The sequence below is a fragment of the Diorhabda carinulata genome, chromosome 1, assembly GCF_026250575.1.
Source record: "Diorhabda carinulata isolate Delta chromosome 1, icDioCari1.1, whole genome shotgun sequence".
Taxonomy (NCBI): domain Eukaryota; kingdom Metazoa; phylum Arthropoda; class Insecta; order Coleoptera; family Chrysomelidae; genus Diorhabda; species Diorhabda carinulata.
The window spans coordinates 34074732-34095854 of NC_079460.1; the positions used below are offsets into that span (position 1 = coordinate 34074732).

The 21123-nt window shown below is 29.0% G+C and overlaps 1 protein-coding gene across 3 annotated transcripts; it reads left to right on the forward strand.

Annotated features, from left to right (window-relative positions):
* Nucleotides 1–115: 115 nt before the first annotated feature.
* LOC130903770 (serine/threonine-protein kinase minibrain) lies at nucleotides 116–20818 on the forward strand. 3 transcript variants are annotated; one of them, XM_057816038.1, is made up of 7 exons: nucleotides 116–1263; nucleotides 9253–9488; nucleotides 10314–10650; nucleotides 10707–10993; nucleotides 11802–12058; nucleotides 12693–13027; nucleotides 18502–20818. In XM_057816038.1, the coding sequence occupies exons 1-7, from the start codon at nucleotides 1209–1211 to the stop codon at nucleotides 18780–18782; spliced, it is 1788 nt and encodes a 595-aa protein (XP_057672021.1). In that variant the 5' UTR covers nucleotides 116–1208; the 3' UTR covers nucleotides 18783–20818. The 3 variants fall into 3 exon arrangements, with proteins under 3 accessions (XP_057672021.1, XP_057672043.1, XP_057672032.1); XM_057816060.1 differs by lacking the exon at nucleotides 18502–20818 and adding an exon at nucleotides 16466–16591 and having other exon boundaries at nucleotides 135–1263; XM_057816049.1 differs by lacking the exon at nucleotides 18502–20818 and adding an exon at nucleotides 14848–14983 and having other exon boundaries at nucleotides 135–1263.
* The last annotated feature ends 305 nt before the right edge of the window (nucleotides 20819–21123 follow it).

A 21123-nucleotide genomic window follows, 5' to 3' on the forward strand; every position in this document is an offset into this window, starting at 1 on the left:
CCCAACTGGAACTTTATCTGTAAGTTACTTTTATCAGACAGATACCTAACTGCTGGATAAAAACTGCAATTGATAAACCGGCCCTGAGAATTATAACCTTGACTACTTACCCTTTATCGGTAGATAGCAGCACTAGTGTTATGTTGCCATGTTTTGTAATAATTTAAAATATTTTTTGTGACTTTATCATGTGATTTAGTGAACTGTTAAAGCGAAGAATGATTAAAAAGATCACGTTTAAAATTCTTGAAAGGAATAATTTAGGATAGTATTTAATATGGATTTTTAAGTTGGTTGGACGCTACGAACAATGGCAACGCTGGTTCTACTTAGTTGCGAGTTGCCATGTTGTTGCGTTTTAGGGGTGTGCTACACCATCAAAATAAAATTATTTATTTAATTTGAAAGTAATAAGCGGAAGTTTGTGAGAATTATACAGTTTCATACAAGTTAGTTTACATATTTAACTGTTAGTGTTACTTTTAAGCTGTCGGGAAGTGAGAATTTAACACACGTGGAGTGGAAAACAGCAATAAAGGTGAATGATCCAAATACCTACATGTGGGCCTGAAAACAGTATTTTTAGGAGTTTAACCATATGAGTGATTTATTGTTAGGCATTAATATAACCTAAATTTGGTTTAATTTATGAATGTGCTATGTGTGCACACTTGTTATTGTTTTGCTCAGTGGTGCTTCAGAGTTTTTTCTTGTGTACAGTGAAGTGCTGTGACTGTCTTGTCGTCAATCGAGAGCGATCAGTCCATTTCAGGAGACGAGGGGAGTGAACTTTGATATATTCAATCGTGTTTAGCTTGCGGCTTTTCAGTTCATAATTAATTAAAAATGTTTATACCATGCGGCCTAACCAATATACCCCAATCGTGCTACAATATTTCCTGAAGACTCAAGAGTATCCTGTAGTCGAAGAATGTTGTGCTCGTCAGATTGACTGGTTGTTGTTTTTCTATCTTCGTCTCTCTCGAAACGGAAGTGCCTGTGTCTGTGAAAGCATAATATCGGCTGGCCTTGGAAAGCGGGAGGTTAGTGGCCTTAAGCACGCGGGATTGTTTACCCAGTGACAGCATGGGAGCTGGTTGTTATTAAGTTGGATTATTATATGTTAACCCCGGCTGCATCATACAATCAGCCGTGGGTTGAGAAAAACAAAGAAAACCAGAATCATTTTTCTCCAATTTCTACTGTCCATGGCGTGGCACAAGCAAGAACACGTAATGCTCATGGATAAAAATAAACCAAAAAGTAGGTATCTTTCATATCTTAAAATGATCTCCCCCCACATGAATTTATCAATCTTAGATATCTCATATATTTTTAGAAAATTGTGGTTAAAAAAAATCTAGATGTGTCTTATGTACCACAAATTCAAGCTATAGAATGCAGTGCGTTTTTGGCACAGTATTTTTAAATGAAATAAAACTGATCTGATCTGATATATTATATATTTTTGTATATTGACTCCCACTTTCAATTTAACAATATAGGTTAAAGGATAACATTTTAATGATTGGGGGATAACTTTTTAGTGTTTCTCTGCCAACTTACCGATGGTTTTTATAATAGTATTCCTGTATATAAGATATATGTATATATTTCAAATTCCCATCATTGTGAGATTGGAACTAAAACACTAATTTTGTTTAGAATGCTACTAATATATTTCATTTAGTATAAAATTATAAGAAATGAATAAAGCAGGACTATATGAATTTAAGCCAATCAATTTTGAAATTATATTCGATATCTTCAAGGGAATACCAAAAACATGGAATCACATTATAGTATGTATACTATTGCTACTAAGTACTTGGTAATTAAAATAAAAATCTTTTCAAAGTAGAACAAATAATGAAACCTAATCTAAATTTCTCAATTTTATCTTAGTTTCATTTTACCATGTCTCACAATTTTTTCACAAATGTTTTGTAAATTTAGCTTATTGTCACTCCTTTCTATCAAGCTGATTCCTTAAAAACTTTTTCGTGCCTCAAGTCCAGGCAATGTGCCATGCCATCATTTTTAGTGCCTGATGTTATTTTCATCCAAAAAGCTTTTTCACAGTTTAAAGATTATTGGGTATCACAAAAAACTGCAATATTCTCTACTCTGCCTCCTTAGACCTCTTATTGTGTTTAACTGAATCTCTTTCACATTTTTGTTTGATTATTACCAGACAAAAACATTAGGATTAGAAATATATTCATAGTTTTATGTGTTGGTCCTTGAAACATTTTCCCTATTTACAACTTATTGTGAAAAAAAATCTAAAATAATGATATATTAATGAAGTTCATGTAAACGACATTTCTCAAACATTAATGAAACTTTACTGTTGTGCTACATTGATGAATAATTGACATGAATTCTAATAGACATTTTATTTATAACTTGAGAATAATTTTGTGCTGTAAAACCACATTTCTCAAAGCCCGAGTTTGAGTACCTCCACTGATCTTGCTGGAGTCTATGAGGGGTGGGTTAGGGCTGCTTGAGATCCATTCAAACATTGGAATATTGAACTTAAACTATTTAAATTTTTTTGATGAATGGCACACAGCCCCACCTGGAATATAAAATCGTCCCCTACAAATATTTATTTGTATTGACATTACCATCTATAGAGTATATCTACCAGACACCTTTGGCATTGATGTTTATTCCATAATGGATTCCAGAAATTCACTCTTCATTTCTGAGTATCTCGTTGAACTGTCTTATTTCTTTCATGGTTGATTCTACTTTGCTGTCACCTGTACATATCATCTTGTACTACCCAAATTTAAGTCTCTTGATTTCTCTGTAGCATGTGGATCTTGTAACATATCTCCCCACAGCATCACTCCATAGTAAACTCAACTGGCCATATGTAATTAACATACCAATTTTGTTTGATTATTCAATTAAAAGCTCTTGGGTCATTGTGAGTTTGATTTTTTTGTATTACAGAGTTCATTAGTTCATTAAATCGTTTTATTGTAACATTTTTTCACATTTCTAGTACTATATCTTTATGTATCTAACAGTTTGATAATATGAATTCCCTTTATTATATAGTGTTAAATTAATTCACCTACTTCATTCAATAACTTCATTATACAATAATAATATTCACTGCCAATATAATAAACTAACAATAAATTGATACCTCGATTTTCACTAATTTTTATCTATTGAAAATATATGAACAAATTATTATGGTTGCTTGCTTTTATCCAATATATCTTATTTGAAGCACATATTTAACAAATATTTTCCAACAGTTAAGAGTGTTATAGTTTTATTTTTCAATTAAAAAAATAGATAGTCACCTCTTTTCAAACAAGTTTTGGGTGAAATTGAACATTTGAATAGGTGTCCCAGATAAAATAAGACAGGATTCTTATGCACCTACATTAGTGTGTAAGTACATTTTCTAATAAGTACATCAAATATTTACTATTAAAGTAAGTCAATGCCATAATTTTAGGAAGTTGATACATGAAATATGTAACAATAAAATTTTTAATTTCATAATACCCAATGTTCACATTTAATTGACAATGAGATGGTAAAAAATTATTAGGTATAAGTTCTTTGAATTAAAATTAATAAAATAATTCAAAATATTATATATTACATGACGAGACTGTGATTTGTTATCTAGATTATAGCAATACATGTGTTGAAATAATTGAGCCAAAACTAACTAGATAAAAATCTAACATATGTCATGAGATAATAAATGCCAGCTTTCATTAATATCCTATCCTACCAAAAATTTTTAGAAAATATTCTTCATCCAACGAGAAATCTGTTTTTTCTTCTCTTAAAGCAAAAATTGTTTGGGAGCCACTTGAATCCTAGAAAAATATGTCCAAACAAAAACATGTGATTTTCACAATAGGATGTTATGATTGACAATATCATCGCTCCTTCTTTTTTATAAGTGATTGATTCATTGTTATCCAAATTGGGTTTTTTTAATGGGTATGCCCTTGCGAATTATTTATATTGTACACAGTATACCTCATTTTGTACACTTATTCGGGTTGTAGGTTATAAAACTAATTTTACTTTTGAATTTTATTATCAATTTGTCGACACATATATCTGATCCTGGTATAAAATATTCCTCAAATTTTAAATTGATATATTCATAAATTAGTGATCTGTTGAATCTGTCTTCTGATTTACTTTTTTCAAATTAACACACAAAATAAACGGTTTAATCTTCTTTTAGTGAAAACATTAGAAAAAAATGGTATTTTGATATTTGCACCAGAAGACCAAAAATCATGTACATTTGGTAAAACCATAGTTCGCATATTCAAAATTACACCCATAAAGGCTAAAATTTTTCCTTATTTGTGTCGTGTTATGTATGCCATATAGAATCTTTGAAAAGAGTTTGTTTATGTTTTTTTTGTAAAGGAATGTTGTTTCCCGTGAACTCTATTTATTGCTGCCTACAGGTGGTGTATCTTAATCCTATCAATTAAATTCATTAATTCCAATTCATCTTACTTTTCTAACTACTATTACGTTACTATTTGTTTATAAATGATCTTCTATTAATATTTCACTTAAATCGTCGCCAAGCAATGCAAAATCAAGATCATCTTCCACATTACTTATTTCACAATTTACAACAAAATTTTCGCCTTCCATCTTCACTGCAGGAATGGTTATAACATTATATTTATAAGGAAAAGAAATTGAATAAATCATTAAAGCACTTATCATAATGTAAATTTATCATGAACACTTTAGATAAATCAGTAAATGATGTTAACATTTTAATGTTGCAAATACGGCGACAACGGAGTGCAAATGGTTAATTGTTCCAAAACTAGCACAATCTAGTTTAGTAAGTGTACTATAGGTCTTTTTAATGACTGATGAATGAATGCAATTATAGCTCACTATAAACTTCAATTCAGGTATGCACTTTTAAGAGATTTTCTTTCAATGAACAGCTGATGCAATGTATTATATTTATTATTTCTATAATAACAAAGTGCTACAAAACACATCAAAAAGTAATCATAAAATCAAAGCTGTTTTATGGAGTAATGTTGAGAGGGGTGAAGTCGTTGACCCGTTGGAAACATTTCCATCTCACATAGGTAGAAACCATTTTAGTGCCACAGCTTTAGTCAGAAAGTTTATTTAAAACTCATTTATCACTATACAAATAAAATAACTAACAATGCAACACTAGTTTATAGGGCTAGTTATTAATAATAGACGGGGGCGTAACTTGCCCTAGATGTACCTTGTATCAAAAGTTGTTATGGGCACTTCAACCTAATTGCAGAGAAGCCCAATATTTTTCACAAAGAAACAAAAGCACTGTTGTTGAACAATTAAAACATTTATTGAGTGCTTCTTATTACTTACAATAAATGCTTCTAGAAGCTATTGAGCAAAACAATTGAAATAAATAATCTTCTTGCCTTTTTTGGCAAATTTATTATTGAATTATCCATAGCAGAAAACTATTTCAGTTGTTCAAGTTATTTGGCCTCTGTTGGCTTAAACAATACATTTTACCTTAGGCTTTAAAAGCTATTTCCAAATAGGACCAAAATTAGATAGTAAGCATGAAATTGTTTTCAAATTTCCAGATTCAGAATCATGGCCTCTTAAAGGTAAATTTCATGATGCTAAATTATAACATTAATTACATGATGTAATAATAATAATAATATACATCTCGCTTGAAAGTGATTTTGTTGTTGATTTCACTTTGCAATCAAGTATCAATGGTATTTTCTTTTAACCATAAGAGCTGCATTGATATGTTGCTGTGAGTGCTCATGGCTAGACAGACATAGTGTAAAATTGCTTCTAATGGAAACATCATTAACCCACGCGGAAGAGTACAATTTTTTTATGATCTGCTAACAACCAACAGAAGTGGCAAAATGATTTGTTTAAAATATTAGAATAACATTGCCATGCTCTTGTTCATTTTATACCAGCCTTATTTAAATATGAATAATGATAGGCTGATAAACATAGCTATGTTTCTGGATCTTTTGAAAACGGCCTTTGCAATGTAAATACTTCCAGCTTAAAATTATTTTTCGTTCGCATTCAGTACAGTTGTTACCAAAATTTCCTCTCTCTGAGGAAAATTTATTAAATTCTTCAAACTTCATAGGATCATTAATGTGGTATGATTCTACGAGGATATATTGAAAAATTCTAAGCCTACTATAGAACCAAACAAAATTTCAATGTCAAAATATTTTATTACTCAACATATTCTCCCATTAATTGTATACATTTATTACAGCGAACCTGCAACGTCTCTAGACCTTTCAAAAAAAATTTTCCTTCTTTCTCTGCAAACCAGACGTCCACAGCTTTTATTACCGTTTGAAGAAAATTTACAACCTTTAAACTTTATTTGAATTGAGGAAAGAGATGATAGTCGGACAGCAATCTTCAATGGAAAATTTACCTCTTTTGAAGCTTGCAGTCCAATTTTTCACGGTCGCATACGAAGGACATTGATCACCAAGGGTGTTAAGCATATCTTCGTAAATCTGCTTACCTCTTAACCCTTTTAAATATAGGTACTTGGTGATGGCTCAATACTCCAATTTTTCGATTTTCACAATTTCGGTGGACATCTTTTTTCTTTTAATTTATTGCGTACTGGTTTACTTTTTAGACGTCAAACTTTACATTGACACTTCTAATAAGTTATTGTTCGTTGCTATGGTAACACAATATTTTTTTATGCATGGAACTGGTCTAGGCTAACTAGATATCAATACATCCTCGTATTTTCAGGAACTCCTTTGAACAGCTTGCACTGGAAGAATCTAATAATATAAATGAATAAAATTAATACAGCATGGATTTTCTTGGAAATTATTTGAACTTAAGGATTCAAAATATCAATAATATAAACAAATCTTAAAAATTTTTATTAGTGTTTGAGTGACAAACACTTATTTTACACCACTAAACCAAACGTCGTACCAAAGTTTCTATGTTCAACAACAAATTAGTAAATGCTAAATAAGAATTATTTTCTCAGTGTAAATAGGAACTTACCACTTACTATTGCAATGCTGATCACTCACAAAATGTGATGGCTAAAAAATTTTGGGGCAATTTCTTTAAAACTTTATATCCTTATTTTTTCTTTTCATAGCTCCCAATTATCCCAATACTCAATTACGACATTTTTAAGTTATGACTCGCGTGTAGGAATTGAAATAAGAATGTAAATACAGTTGTCACTGCTCTGGTTTTCAACTGAAAATCCCGCAATAGCTAATGTCTAGTAACGCCGGCAGTGTTGCCAAAAGGTTGCTAAATTCTACAAAAAAAAAATTTCCAACATTGCAGGTAATTTCAGAATGACTTAACGATCAATTATATGTAAATAATAATTATTACCAATTATTCAAGAAATTTTTAATTACACTTTTATGAAGTCTTTCGATTTTCTTGTTTGTTTGTTTATTTTTTAAAAGAAGCAAGTTATAGATTTATTTTAATTAAAATAATTGGTTTCATCAACGGAAGTGGAAATAAATAAATAAAAAAAATCAATCATTTTGCATTGGAAAGATAAAAATAGAAACGTCTTATTTAAATTATTTAGACTATTTGCAGATCCGCGAATAAATTAATTTGTGAAATATTATTTGTTTATTTATTTTTTCTTTAAGGCATGAAGAAATAACTTTGTTGTTTCAATTGTTTTTCTTTCTTTGTTTGATCTGTTGTAAAATGAAAGGGTTTATGCTTAATACCAATTTAAAATTCTCTCACTGTCCAACTCCTAATTCGTCAAGATAATATCTTTGTAACGCATATATTTTATAAGATTTCTTTGCTTCAGTTTCGAAAAATTTTATGTAGCAAGTGATATGGTCAAGTTTGAGTGATGATGTGGGTAACATTTTACGAATTTCTTCTTACGTGGGTTCGGGGTCCCTACAGTTGGGGGATCTCATATTTTTGATATGGCTATAGCTACGCCCCTGCTAATAGAATCATCGAAAATACTTTAATTCAAAACACGTAAATAATAATTTACCACGTGTAATCTGTTGAACACTTGTTACCATGTCATTCCCATAAGTAATGCTTGGTAAATCTTTTGTTGACTTATCACTTTTTAAAAGTATGCATTATGACTTGAAATATTATCAGTTTAATTCAAATATTCATTGGAATGATTTTTTATAATGTGAATAATTTTTTCTAATGTGTGACGAAAATATACTGATTACTGGATATCAAGTATTTTGTTCTATACATAAATTAACATTCATCCATTTACTTGATACCAATATAATCATTATGACTAATTAATTATGTCAAATTCTGATAATGCTTGAATGAATATTGGAAGTAAAACTAATATGATATGAATATTGAAAGTATAGCTATTATTATATTAGCTTTATTCTGTTAATTGCAATTACCAGTCCACATCTATAACAAGTTTTTAGTGATAGGGCGACCCCTTGGGCCAGCATGTGGGCAAACGTGGGATGTAAGCAGCCTTACAAACTTGTATATAGCTAAATTATCTCTGCGAGGTTGCAGCTTTTTTAAAATAATTGTACTGCCCAAAAACATGTAGAGGAATACATATTAATATTCTATTGATTTTAACTCGATAGTACTATAAAAATTGAAGTAATAGGCGCAGAAACATCAAGACTCCTTTCTTATATAGATGTCTTATTTTGTAAAATAATATATTTTTTTGTAAAACGAACCATCATTATCTTGTAGTTTTTCTGAAATTCATATTAATTTTGTTATTATTAGTTTTCCAGTCTTTATAGTAACAGAAAACATTCTTTCAAGTTAGATTAGATTTTCTATTACAATAAATTAAATTGTTAAGACAAAAAGATTAGTTCCTCTAATTATTGTCAGCAATGTATTTCACATTTTGGAAACCCTGTCTTTCCATAGAAGGATGGGATTATGTACAAAGAGCATAATACTGATATATTTTTTCTACTTTATGTTTATAAGTATAATACAAGTTAACGGCAGTTAGATAGATTTATAATGGCCAGCCATTGAAACGTTTAATATAGACACTTCTATTAAAGCTATAATCTTGTAATTTTATATTCTTTCTTAAAAATCGAAACACAATTCCATTTTATAGCACAATGATTTGAATTTTTATATTACTTAACTTTAATAGCAACATGTTGAAATAACATATTCAATTAATTGAGCATTGAAATTCAATTTCAGTGCCAGCAACTCCTGGCGGAGGAGGAGACATGACTCTTACTCAAAGACGACATATTCCTCTATATGGCCGATTGGTAGCTGAAGATACTTTAGGAATTCCACCCATGACTAACTCATCATCTACTGACATTCAGGCAATGCAGGCGAGAATACCACCTACCTTTAGGGATTCTTCTTCAGCTCCCCTTAGGAAACTTAGCGTTGATTTAATTAAGACTTATAAACATATTAACGAAGTAAGTTATATTTAATTGAATCATTATTTTGGTGCTTCAGTAGTGCAAATGCCCTACAATTCTTGAGCTTCCTGAACTATAAAGGATTTTTATTTGCTATTCACATTCCATTTTAAACAAACCCTTCTGTGACACATCTTTTTTTTATGAGTTGAATATGTCAAAAAGTCATATCAATCTTTTACTTTTTGTATAATGATATAATCTTCCTAATTTTCTTTATTTTATTATTGAATAATACTGTTACTAACTTTTTAAAACCATAATGTGGGCTGTCTAAATTTTGAAGTTTGACTAGATGAGTCTGTTTATCTGAATCTAGATATTATGTATATAATATTTTTTTTACAAAGCAAGGATTAATTTCATTAGTCCTCTCATTTTGGTTTGATATTGTTTCCAATTTTCAACAGCTACAATTCGGATGGTTTGAAACATATGCATGTTTATCTAGATATTACCTTTAAATTTCTTTGCTTTACAAAATATGGTCTAATTTTAATTAAATCATCCATTTCAGTTTGATATTGTTTAAATTTTTAGTGAGATTAATTTACTAACTTAACTAGTCTCTATTTTGTTATTATCAATTATGTGAAATGACCTTTTATCTGTACAAACTAAAAGCCAGTATTAACTTGTTGAAGATTTGAGTGTAATGAGCATCTATTAGGGAAATCATGTTTTTCTATCCAGAAAAATATTTATTTATTTGTTGTGTATATTGAAACTTTTCTATTTATTTTATAAGTGGATAGTTAGGATGTTCAGATAAATTGTAGGTAATTAAACATTTTTTTTTTTGTAAAACAATCTGAATTTCAGGTATACTATGCTAAAAAGAAACGAAGGGCAGCCCAAATCCTAGGTGAAGACACTTCTCATAAAAAAGAAAGGAAGATTTACAATGATGGTTATGATGATGATAACCATGATTACATAGTGAAAAATGGTGAAAAGTTCCTGGAGAGATACGAAATTGATTCTCTCATTGGCAAAGGTTCTTTTGGTCAAGTCGTCAAGGCATTTGATCATGTAGAAAAATGCCATGTGGCTATAAAGATTATAAAGAATAAGAAACCTTTCCTTAACCAGGCTCAAATCGAAGTTAAGTTATTAGAAATGATGAATAGAGCTGACGTTGAGAATAAATATTATATAGGTGAGTGTAATATACTTTTATTTATGAATATTTGTTATCGATTTTTTTCATTTCAGTTAAATTAAAAAGACATTTCATGTGGAGGAATCATTTATGTCTTGTATTTGAACTTCTATCGTATAACTTGTATGATTTACTTCGAAACACCAACTTTCGTGGTGTATCATTGAATCTCACTAGAAAATTTGCCCAGCAGCTTTGTACAGCCTTACTTTTTCTTTCTACTCCTGAACTGAATATTATACACTGCGACCTTAAACCCGAAAATATACTGCTATGCAATCCGAAAAGGTCAGCTATTAAAATCGTTGACTTTGGAAGTTCTTGCCAATTGGGTTCAAGAGTAAGTAACATTTAAAATTATTTATATAGAAAATAATAGATAATTTTTTAAGATAATCAATGTATAAAGAACATCCCTATAGAAATATGATTTTTTATTAACTATATAGAAATAAATTTTCAAAAATGTATTCTCTTTATAATCACTAAACATAAATGCTCTTTCAGTTACAGTATAGTTGTTGGAAGAATCTAACATTCAAGTTTCATGCAAATAAACTTCATTTGTATTTAGTTTGATTTTAAAATAGTATTTCTTCATTATTTTTAATTTCTGCAATCTGGATAATATAAAATAGTCCTCAACTCTTCTACACATGATATTTCCTATCAATAGCACCAGCCGGTATTAATTTTACAAAATATTTTCAAATGTACAGTTCCCTCCTATCAATAGTATAAATGAATCAGTTCTTCGTTTTTTATGGTAGCAGGACGGGAATTAATACTAGCTCATCAACTTTAAACTACTGTCTAATTCCCCCCATATTTTATTAACAGTTAAAATGTAAAAATATTTTTTCCTCTATTCGGAACTTCCTTAATGTTGTAGTAAAAATATTTATAAATCCTATGAAATGAAGTTTACTTAACAATAGTGATAACATTCTCTTTCTAATCACTCTGATCATCTGATGTATTTATCTATACATAGAATGTGGATGATATTTCTATAAAAAAAAATAGTGAAAAAATATTTAATATTTTAGTTCTGATTTTTATCAGATTATAACAAGAATTTCATCAACGAAATTACAATATTCTGTAACAAATTGTTTTTTTCTTAGTGTGTTTTGTGTTTGTTTTAGATATACCAATATATTCAATCGAGATTTTATAGATCACCTGAAGTACTCTTAGGAATTCCATATGATTTAGCTATAGATATGTGGTCTTTGGGATGCATTCTGGTAGAAATGCATACAGGGGAACCTTTATTTAGTGGTGCCAATGAAATTGATCAGATGAACAAAATCGTCGAGGTTCTGGGTATGCCACCTAAACATCTTTTAGATCATAGTAATAAAACTCGAAAATTTTTTGAAAAAATTCAAGGAGAGAGAAGGTAAGTTTGAATATCCCCCACATTGTAATAATAAAAAGTTGTGATTTAAGTCCCTTCTAAATGATTTTAGTGGAGTGATAATTCCCTGCAGTAGTGTTTGCATTGAGTGGATTATTGTTATTTATGTGCATAAAATAAATCAAGTTAGTTCAATTTCGTCACATTGAAATGATTTTGTGAGAGAATTATAAATACATTTATTTTTGTTTACTACTATTAGATGGTATTCTATAACTTCTATATGTGAAAATAAAATTTTTCAAAAGGTCAACCAATCCGTTTGAGTTCCGCTGTTTTGGTTAAAAACAGTAGTTAATGGTATGTTACCAATATCACTATTGGATTCCTCCATCAAAGTCATAGATATTTGAATTCAATTGGAATATAATTTTTATTAGCAAGACATAAATATTTGGAAGAAATTGATTGAAAATAAAGTAAAACCAACAGTAGATGATGTTAATAGATTGTTCTATCCCTATTAGAAAACTACTTATGTGAAAATATTAATAATTTTGTTGGAGACAACTAATTTATAAAAAAGTTATATCACTTTAGGCCACATATATTATATTTTCTAATTACTTGCCATCAGTGTTGTAGTTGTATTATTCAATGAAGATGTAATTTATAGGTACATACTGAAGAAAAATAAAGATGGAAAAAAATATAAAATACCAGGTACTAGAAGACTTCACGATATCTTAGGAGTTGAGACGGGAGGTCCAGGTGGTAGAAGAACAGGTGAAATTGGACACACCATGTCTGATTATCTCAAGTTTAAGGATCTAATTCTACGCATGCTGGAATATGATCCTAAAACAAGAATTACACCATATTATGCTTTGCAGCACAATTTTTTTAAGCGTACTACAGACGAGAGCACTAACACGGCAAATAGTACGAGTTCTAGTCCCGCAGTCGCTTCTTTGGATATGTCGTCTCTGACGAATTCAGGTAGTCAGCATGGTAAGTAATACAGACGTACTATACTAACTGTCATATACTATGTAATTGTAAATAATGTATACTTCAAACGATTTTATTGTATGTAAATATTTACTTAATTATAACACATAAAAGTTATACATTAGCTAGAACCAACTAGGAAGAGAAAGCTAAGATTGACAAGTAATTATCAGTAATAGTTTTTAATTTTTGTGCACCTTAGCAGTTGAATCCCAAAGATTGTTTGTAGCTTTTAAACTAAATTTTATACCAATTTCTAATTAGTTTACATAAATTATCAATAAATGTTATTGACAGCTGATGAATAATAATTAAATAACTAAATTTAGAATAAGAACAGTGTTTTTTTACTTTAGTTTATATATAATTGTTAATAAGCTTGTTTTCATTAAAATTAAATAGCATAAAATAAGACTTTTTATTCATTTTCACTGTGTCCACAGATAAAGTGCCAAAGGAAAAAATTGTTGCTATTCTTGACGAAAGTTTTACTCACTACAAATTTCTGTGAAAAAGATTTGACGACCTGTCTTATTTAATAGTTGATTTTAAGTAGTTGTAGCACTCAGTTCTAAAGCGTAATGGTGATCTAGTATCTTTAAAACAATCATAAATATAGTATACTATTTAACTAGCTTATTATAATAACAATACTTCTATATTATGAAGATTCTTTCCAGATATAATTCATTATTATTTTTGAAATTAACAGAACATCTTTGTTACTGGTGCGTTACTGACAAATCTGGAGTAGATAAAACAGTAAACCCATTTCACCGTTACGAATATCACTCTTCATAGCTGGCGACTACTATGCCATTTATTTGCTTTCTAAAAAAAATAGCTGGTTATTGAAATATGTCAATGCCGGTGAAGCGGTAGAAATTTTGCCATTGGGAAAACTTTACACTAGTTGATAATATTTATAGAATTCAATTTATCTTTCCAGTAATTTTATGAATGCGTGATAAACAGGTTAATAAGAATGAAAGAAAATATGTAAAAATTCATCAAGTTTTTATGTTTATATGATTTAGTTAGGGGGTATGTCTGCTACCTTATTTATTGTACATATTAAAGCTGTTTTAGACATCTACAGTTCTCCTTCCAATTCCAGCATTCTAATTAACTCTCTGCTACTTGTCTCTTGTTTAAAGGATTTTGTCCGTATACTTGCATTATAGAATTAGGTGAACTAGAGTTTATTCCTCTACCCACAGAATCTGCAATCTGCTAGACGTCTTCTCACTGAGTGCTTCTTGTCATTATCATGTGATGAAGCCATTGAGGAGGTTGAGTTAGTTTATGTTTATATCCATTTATTAGGTGTGCCTGAAATTAATTAAAAACTTACTTTTTGCATAATTATGCTGCCCTTAATTACAAATCACTTTTCAACCTGTTTGGCAATAAAGCAAGCTTGGATTGGATCTGATTTTGCTGCTTCTAAAGTTCTGCCCTGTAGTCTATAACATTTTGTTAATTAAAAATGTATTTTCTTTTATATAAGTGATAATTTCTTTTTTATAATTACCTATGTTGTTACTGTTTTCCCATTGACATATTGCTTGTAGTTTATTATGAAGTTCTTGATACCACGTATTTTTGATAAAATTAAGGTATCAATGATTTTGGAAAATGGAAATTTATTCGAACTATTTTTAACAAAAAGTTATTTGACAATTTCAAAGCAGATAACAATGAATATTCTACAACATTTCGAGGTTTTTGTGTCCATTTATTAATGGAATATCCCTTTTGCAAACGGTTACAAATTTTATTTTTAGAAAGAATGTCTAAATGAATATTGTTTGTTTCAGATATTAAGATTTCTAATAGTCAAAGAATAAGATATACAAAATCCCGTTATGGTATTTTGATTATTGAAAGCAATATGTAATAAAGTCTTAGAAATGTCCTGGATCCTAATAGAATGTTATTAGATTTGATTATTAGGTAAATGTGATAATTATATATAAATTTTGAATCATTATATATAATATTGTACATTTGAGCTAATTGTTTCATATAAAAAGTATTAATTGTAGATAATAAATGAAATTCGATCAATTAACTCCTAATATAAAAAAAATTACATAAATATTTTCACATTGAAAACAGTTTGGTGTTAAATTTTGGAACTTTTTCAATTATATAAAGATATTTAATATAAATATTTTAATAAAAAAAAATAGAAAATGAGGATCTATAATTTTTCAGATTTATTTAAAGCCTCCAAATGATTATTCTTGTATTTTTCCCCTTACCAATTTAATGAAAGAGAGTGATAAAGTGAAAATTTACAATAATAGGACCCATTTAACAAACTGGACGAATAGGATGTTGTATTGTAAACTTGCAATCATACATTTTGAAGTCTGTATTTCAATTTAACTGAAAAAATTCTGAATTGGTTATAAATTGACTCAAGAGTAACATGAAACTAGAAAATACAATGTTGATTAAAATGCACTGAGAAAAAAAGTGAAAGAATTGTATCGAACATGGATTTTTGTGATTTTACCTCATTTTTATTCGAGAATAAATTCTACATTCACAAAAGAAAAGATACAAATGTTTATCATGTGACATATCGTTCTCAATGCTGTTACTCTCTTATATAGTTTATTATAAAAAATGTATGGATTTTATTCACAAATATATAGTGAAAAGGGAAGTACTGGATTGAACTGATTTAGTCGAATTTACATTCTCTAGTAGCTCTTTTCAGCATATCTTTGTAAAATGCTTGAAATGTTTTTTTTTTTTTTGGTGTTTCTTGAGGTGTTCATGAGGCCCAGGAGGAATAAGATCGATTACCTAAGGGATTCTTTAAAAATATTTGTTATATGTTATATCTACATTGTTTCATTCACATCGGGGGTGTCATTTCCATAGCTACATCCTTGATTTTTAGTTTATTGCATAATACCTAGCTGGCTTTCACTACCAAATTTAAATATTATTAAAAATGGTATATAATTTGTTTTGGGATGAATCTGAATTATTAAAATAAAATTTATTCTACTTTTTGCAATCTTTGATAGTTTATGAATATTTGGTTTTCTTTATTACAAATGGACTTTATAAAAAGAATTTCTAATGGAATCTTTTATTTCTATAAATAGTTCATTCATAATACCTCAATTAATATGTATGAAGTAAGTTTTTAGACCACATCTATCGATCCTTTGCTCAAATAATAACTAGAAATGTTAATAATTTTGCGATATTCTTGGTCAAAAGACCTGGGGTATTTTCAAGACTTTATAAATCTCAGCCTATCTACATTAAGAAGTTATTAAAAACTGGTATATCTTGCAATAGTGCAATAGGATGTTCTCATTAATGAATAGGAATTGGTATATTATAAATGCTTGAGTAAATAAGTCAATTCTATAAAATGAGTAATAGTAAGATCTAGAAATGATCTTGCAGGCCAACGTAATGGACCCCCCCTCCCATTTGACTCGTTAGGAAATTCGTCATCAAGATAATTTCCACAATTTTACGTTAATAAATATTGAAGTCTACAATTGGATATTTAATTAATATTTCTAAGAGGTAAGTTGTAGAACTCTCATGCCAAGCACGTAATTCAATTTTTACATTTTCAAATTTGGGTAGTCCCCATTTTATAGATGCTTTATTTTTTTTATCGTTACTCCTTTGTTGCATAAGAAAATTTCTCATAGAATTTTGATTTATACATTTTATTTCTAATAACGCATTTTCAAAATAATTTAACAAATGCTGGATCTTGAATTAGCTACATTCAATCATGTTTAAGAGATAGAGTTGGCTGAACAAAATTGCAGTGATTTAAGGTAATTTACACTACCATTAACTTTTGTTTTTAAAATATAGACCTATGTAGTACTTTGAAACTATTGATTTTTTCGTATCTTTAATTTCCATGTTCATTCTTTGGTTTTAACAAGATGTTTATAAACTGTTTGAAAACAGGATTATCAATAAAGATAGAAAAATATCTACTGAAAATGAGTCTAAGGTAAATAGATTTCATTCAAACAAGTGCATATGAAAGCTGCAGCTTTTTGTTTTCTTTTCCTTTATTCTATTATATATGTAATTATTCTCCGGTCCTTTGTTAACTTCATTTTCTTATATATGCCTTCTTACTATTTTTAAAGTTATCCCTTTTCAATATTGTTATGTGCTATAATATTAGTTCCTTTCTTAATGGATTCTCTTCAATATCCTTGATAATCTTCTGTTTTACTTTTCTCATTTTTATTTCTCTATATCAGTTTCCTTTTCTACGTTTTTCATCGCAAGCTATTTTTTTTTCATTTATTCCAAAACGTTTCATAGAATTTGTGTGTTGTTGTTTGCTGGTTTTCATTGTTTGTAAGTCACTTATCCATGTTCTAGGTGTTCCTTATTATTCTCCTATTATTAGATTATAGTAGGCTTGACGTTGATGATAATTGTAATTCATGATAGGCGCCCAAAGAAAATTATTGAATAATCCTCTTATTTTTTTATTATGTTTTCTATGTACAGAAGATATTTGAAGAGAATTTTTGATGAATACTGAAGGCAATGCCTAAAAATATGCTTGGTGAAATATTTTCCTGAACATAAAATTAGTATTTTTTTTTTCACTCCCAATATTTTTTTGTATGCTCTATTAGTAATTTGTTGAATTAGATATTTGGATCATAACTAGTATACTATTACAAAAGTTTTATTATGAACTTCGGAGATTAATTGTCATCAAATAAAATATCGATATTTACCACAGAATCATGATTCTAGAAGCAAGTTTTTTACTTGTTTATAATGTACTTAATCCAAAAGCTAATTTGGTGTGTAATGGTGTTAAGCATCAAAATTTGAGTAAGATTATAATTGATTTACCATCAAAATAATTTCAACCTCATTTTTAGACTAACCAATAATTTTTTTGTGTTTCTGGAAAATAAAACATATTGATCCTTCATCATGTGTTACTTGGATTTGCTCTTTTAGTTTTATTTCTGACATGTAAGAGTACTAAAATGTTTTGTTTGCATTGTCATAACCTAGGGTGAACAGGCTACACTGCAAATTTGCATAGTATTTTAAAAAAATCCGTTTTTCAGATTACCATACCACAAGCGGTTATAAATTAACTAATTTGCATGTCATAGAAGAAAGTAGCTATGAATTTAGTTAGAAAACACAGCATAATTTAAAATATGAAAATTAATTTGGTGTTTTATGCATGTTTATATTACCAGTAATTTTATTAAATTATTTGCTAGTTTTCCATAACAGATATAGTTATCAACTTCTTTTATAGGTATTCGAGATCATCTAATTGCAATAAAATATAAAAGCGTCTCGTTTTGTTTTTTATAAAATTTTCAGGGAAGCTCAGCTGAAATTTCTAAGGAGACAAACCAGAACATTTATCGATTCAAATAACTTTAAATAAAAAGTTACATTGAATGCTTATTTTCTTTCAGGATTAAACTTGGTAGGACGTTCTAAAGATTTCTCCGAGCAAAATTATATATCATCCGCCTACACATCAATGGAATGTGATATGTCGCCATCTCGGTACATCCATCGACAGCGGTTTCAATCCTCTATGTTGAACCACGGCCCTCCATCCCTACAATATGTACCCTACCCAACAAATAGAATGGAAAGCACGCCCCCTAAGCACAACCCCCCAAACAAGACTAACGAACAAGAAGACAGTTCTATGGTTTGTGTTCAACATAGTCCAGTGGCTATACATTGAGATTCTACGTCTTTTCGGCCTTTTATATTAATAAAAAGAACTTGAAAATACTAACTAGAAGAGTAATTCAATTACTTATTGTGATTTGTGATTTTTGAAATGACTGATTATTGATCAATTGACATTTTCCAATTAGGCAATATACGTGTTAAGTGTTGTTCATGTCGATTTAATATGAAAAAGAGAAGACGAGATTGCAAAATGAACTGTTCGCTAGAAAGTGACAGCAACAGACATCAGCTTGAAAGTGCTTGCTCTTTTGGCATTCAGCAAAGCTAAAACCTGTATGTGTTTTATTATACAAAAAGATTTTATTACATCATTTAAGTCAGTCAAATGAAGAGTAATTTTTGAGGATTATTCGAATATATTCATAATTATACTTCCTATACATTCTTTACCGAATCTTTAAGATCCCTATTTATATAAAAAAATAAAGTTGCCTACGGGTGAGCGAAATTCGTATCGTTTTTTATTGTTAGTAAGAATTGGTCAGCACTAAAGTAGATTGTACTCTATTTTCAAATCTAAAGCATATCATTTTATTTAAGGGTGGGGAAAAATTGCGAGAAAATGTATTTAAATTTACATTTTTTATGGTAAAATAGAGGCTTCAAGGAATTATTTTAATAAATTGTAAAATGTTGTTTGCTACTTCTATTTTAGTGTGCTTTCGATTATAATTTTTTATATTGTATAGGCTTTCACGGATTTCTCTTCTTAGTTTAACATTTCTTTTCACATTTTGCGGTCTTGGCTCTTCTAACCCCGCTCATATTACTGATTGTCATGATGTCATCACATACATTCTTCCACCAATGTTGACGTTAGCTCGGGAGGGATAGTTCTTTGGGACAAAACTTGGTAATTTCGAAAAAATATCCCTGCCACATGCTTCATGTTTAAAATGTTGGAAGAAATTGCTTAGCATGAATTAACCGAAATTGCCACACTATCAAAAACTTCACTAATAGTAATTCCACAGTTATCTATAATTTATTCTTTCTTCACTACCTTCTTACCAATTGTTGACTTGTGAAAAAGTTGATAGCATTTTTTTCTGTTTTTCCTATATTTTTAAATTTATTCATAGATTATTTACATTCATTGCTAAAAAAATAAAGGAAACAATTCCATGATCTTATTCCATTTACTACTTAAACAATTTTTTTACCCAAATGCTTTATTGTGGTTCTCAAATTTTATTTGCTGGGATTGAAAGAGATGAACATTATAAAGATCAGATTTGCAAACTTATTGCTTCTAAGAACGTAGCTTCATCAATCTAAATTAAACAATTTTAAAAACAAAAATAATTGACAATTTTATATAAAAAAAATGTCTTAATCGTGAAAATACTTTTTTGGAATATTAGTAAGAGTACTTTTGATCAGTATTGGCCAGTTCTCCTGTCAAAAAATTAGCCACGCATTCTTTATATACATCTTGTACATACGTTTGAATCAACTCTAAAACATAAGTGATCTTTTTTTGATGAATGTAGGTATTTTTAAATTCAGCATTCAGTTCTATAATATTTTTTTACATTGACACATGTTTTGTACATAGTTTTCAAAGTTGTACTGAACATAATAGATTTAAAATTTTATGTCATTGATAATTTTGTAAAAAAATATACTAAAAAACACAAACTTTTTATTCCAATTATACACGTTATAAAACAGGTACAAAAATCCTTTGTTTATTTGAAATGCGTGTTTTATGACGGAATTAATCATGTTTATAGTAATTTGTTTTTGAGAACTAAGTTACTTTTGTATACGAAGGCTTGGAGCAACACATAACATACAAGTCAGTGCTCTAAAACATTTCTCCTAAAATGAATCAGATGGAGTAAATCATAAGAAACGATTACAATCCATCTGATACCTTTTATGATGAATATTTTAGGAAACAGACTGTAACTAATTTTTTTGTTTTGACACCAGAAATGAAGTATTAATACAAAATATTGTGTCAGAGTAGTAAATGGTTAGGTTTTAGCCAAATTATGTTAATAAAAGATATTGATAGAATTTTTTAATTTTTTTTTCAACGAGGTTTTCCTTTCGGACATTTCCCTTTTCCATTTCGATCAGTTTCAATTCTTTGAATAATTAAATAACTCTTATAACATTCCACCATTGCGTCGGCCAATAGCTTTCTTCACGTATCACAAATAGAATAAAATGATTTATATGTAAACCGCGAACAAAGAGCTGAATGACCATGAAGTACCATTCGAAACAGCAAATAAAGCTACTTTTCAATGACTACTAATAGATAAAACCTAAGGCTAAGGAATGAAGTAGGAATAGAAGCAGTTTGAAGTGTAATATCA

Coding starts and splice junctions, on each gene's coding strand:
- LOC130903770 (XM_057816038.1), top strand. CDS start 1,209: ATGGCGTGGCACAAGCAAGAACACGTAATGCTCATGGATAAAAATAAA. Junction 10,651..10,706: donor TGAGAATAAATATTATATAG/GTGAGTGTAATA, acceptor TTTTCATTTCAG/TTAAATTAAAAAGACATTTC. Junction 10,994..11,801: donor CTTGCCAATTGGGTTCAAGA/GTAAGTAACATT, acceptor TGTTTGTTTTAG/ATATACCAATATATTCAATC.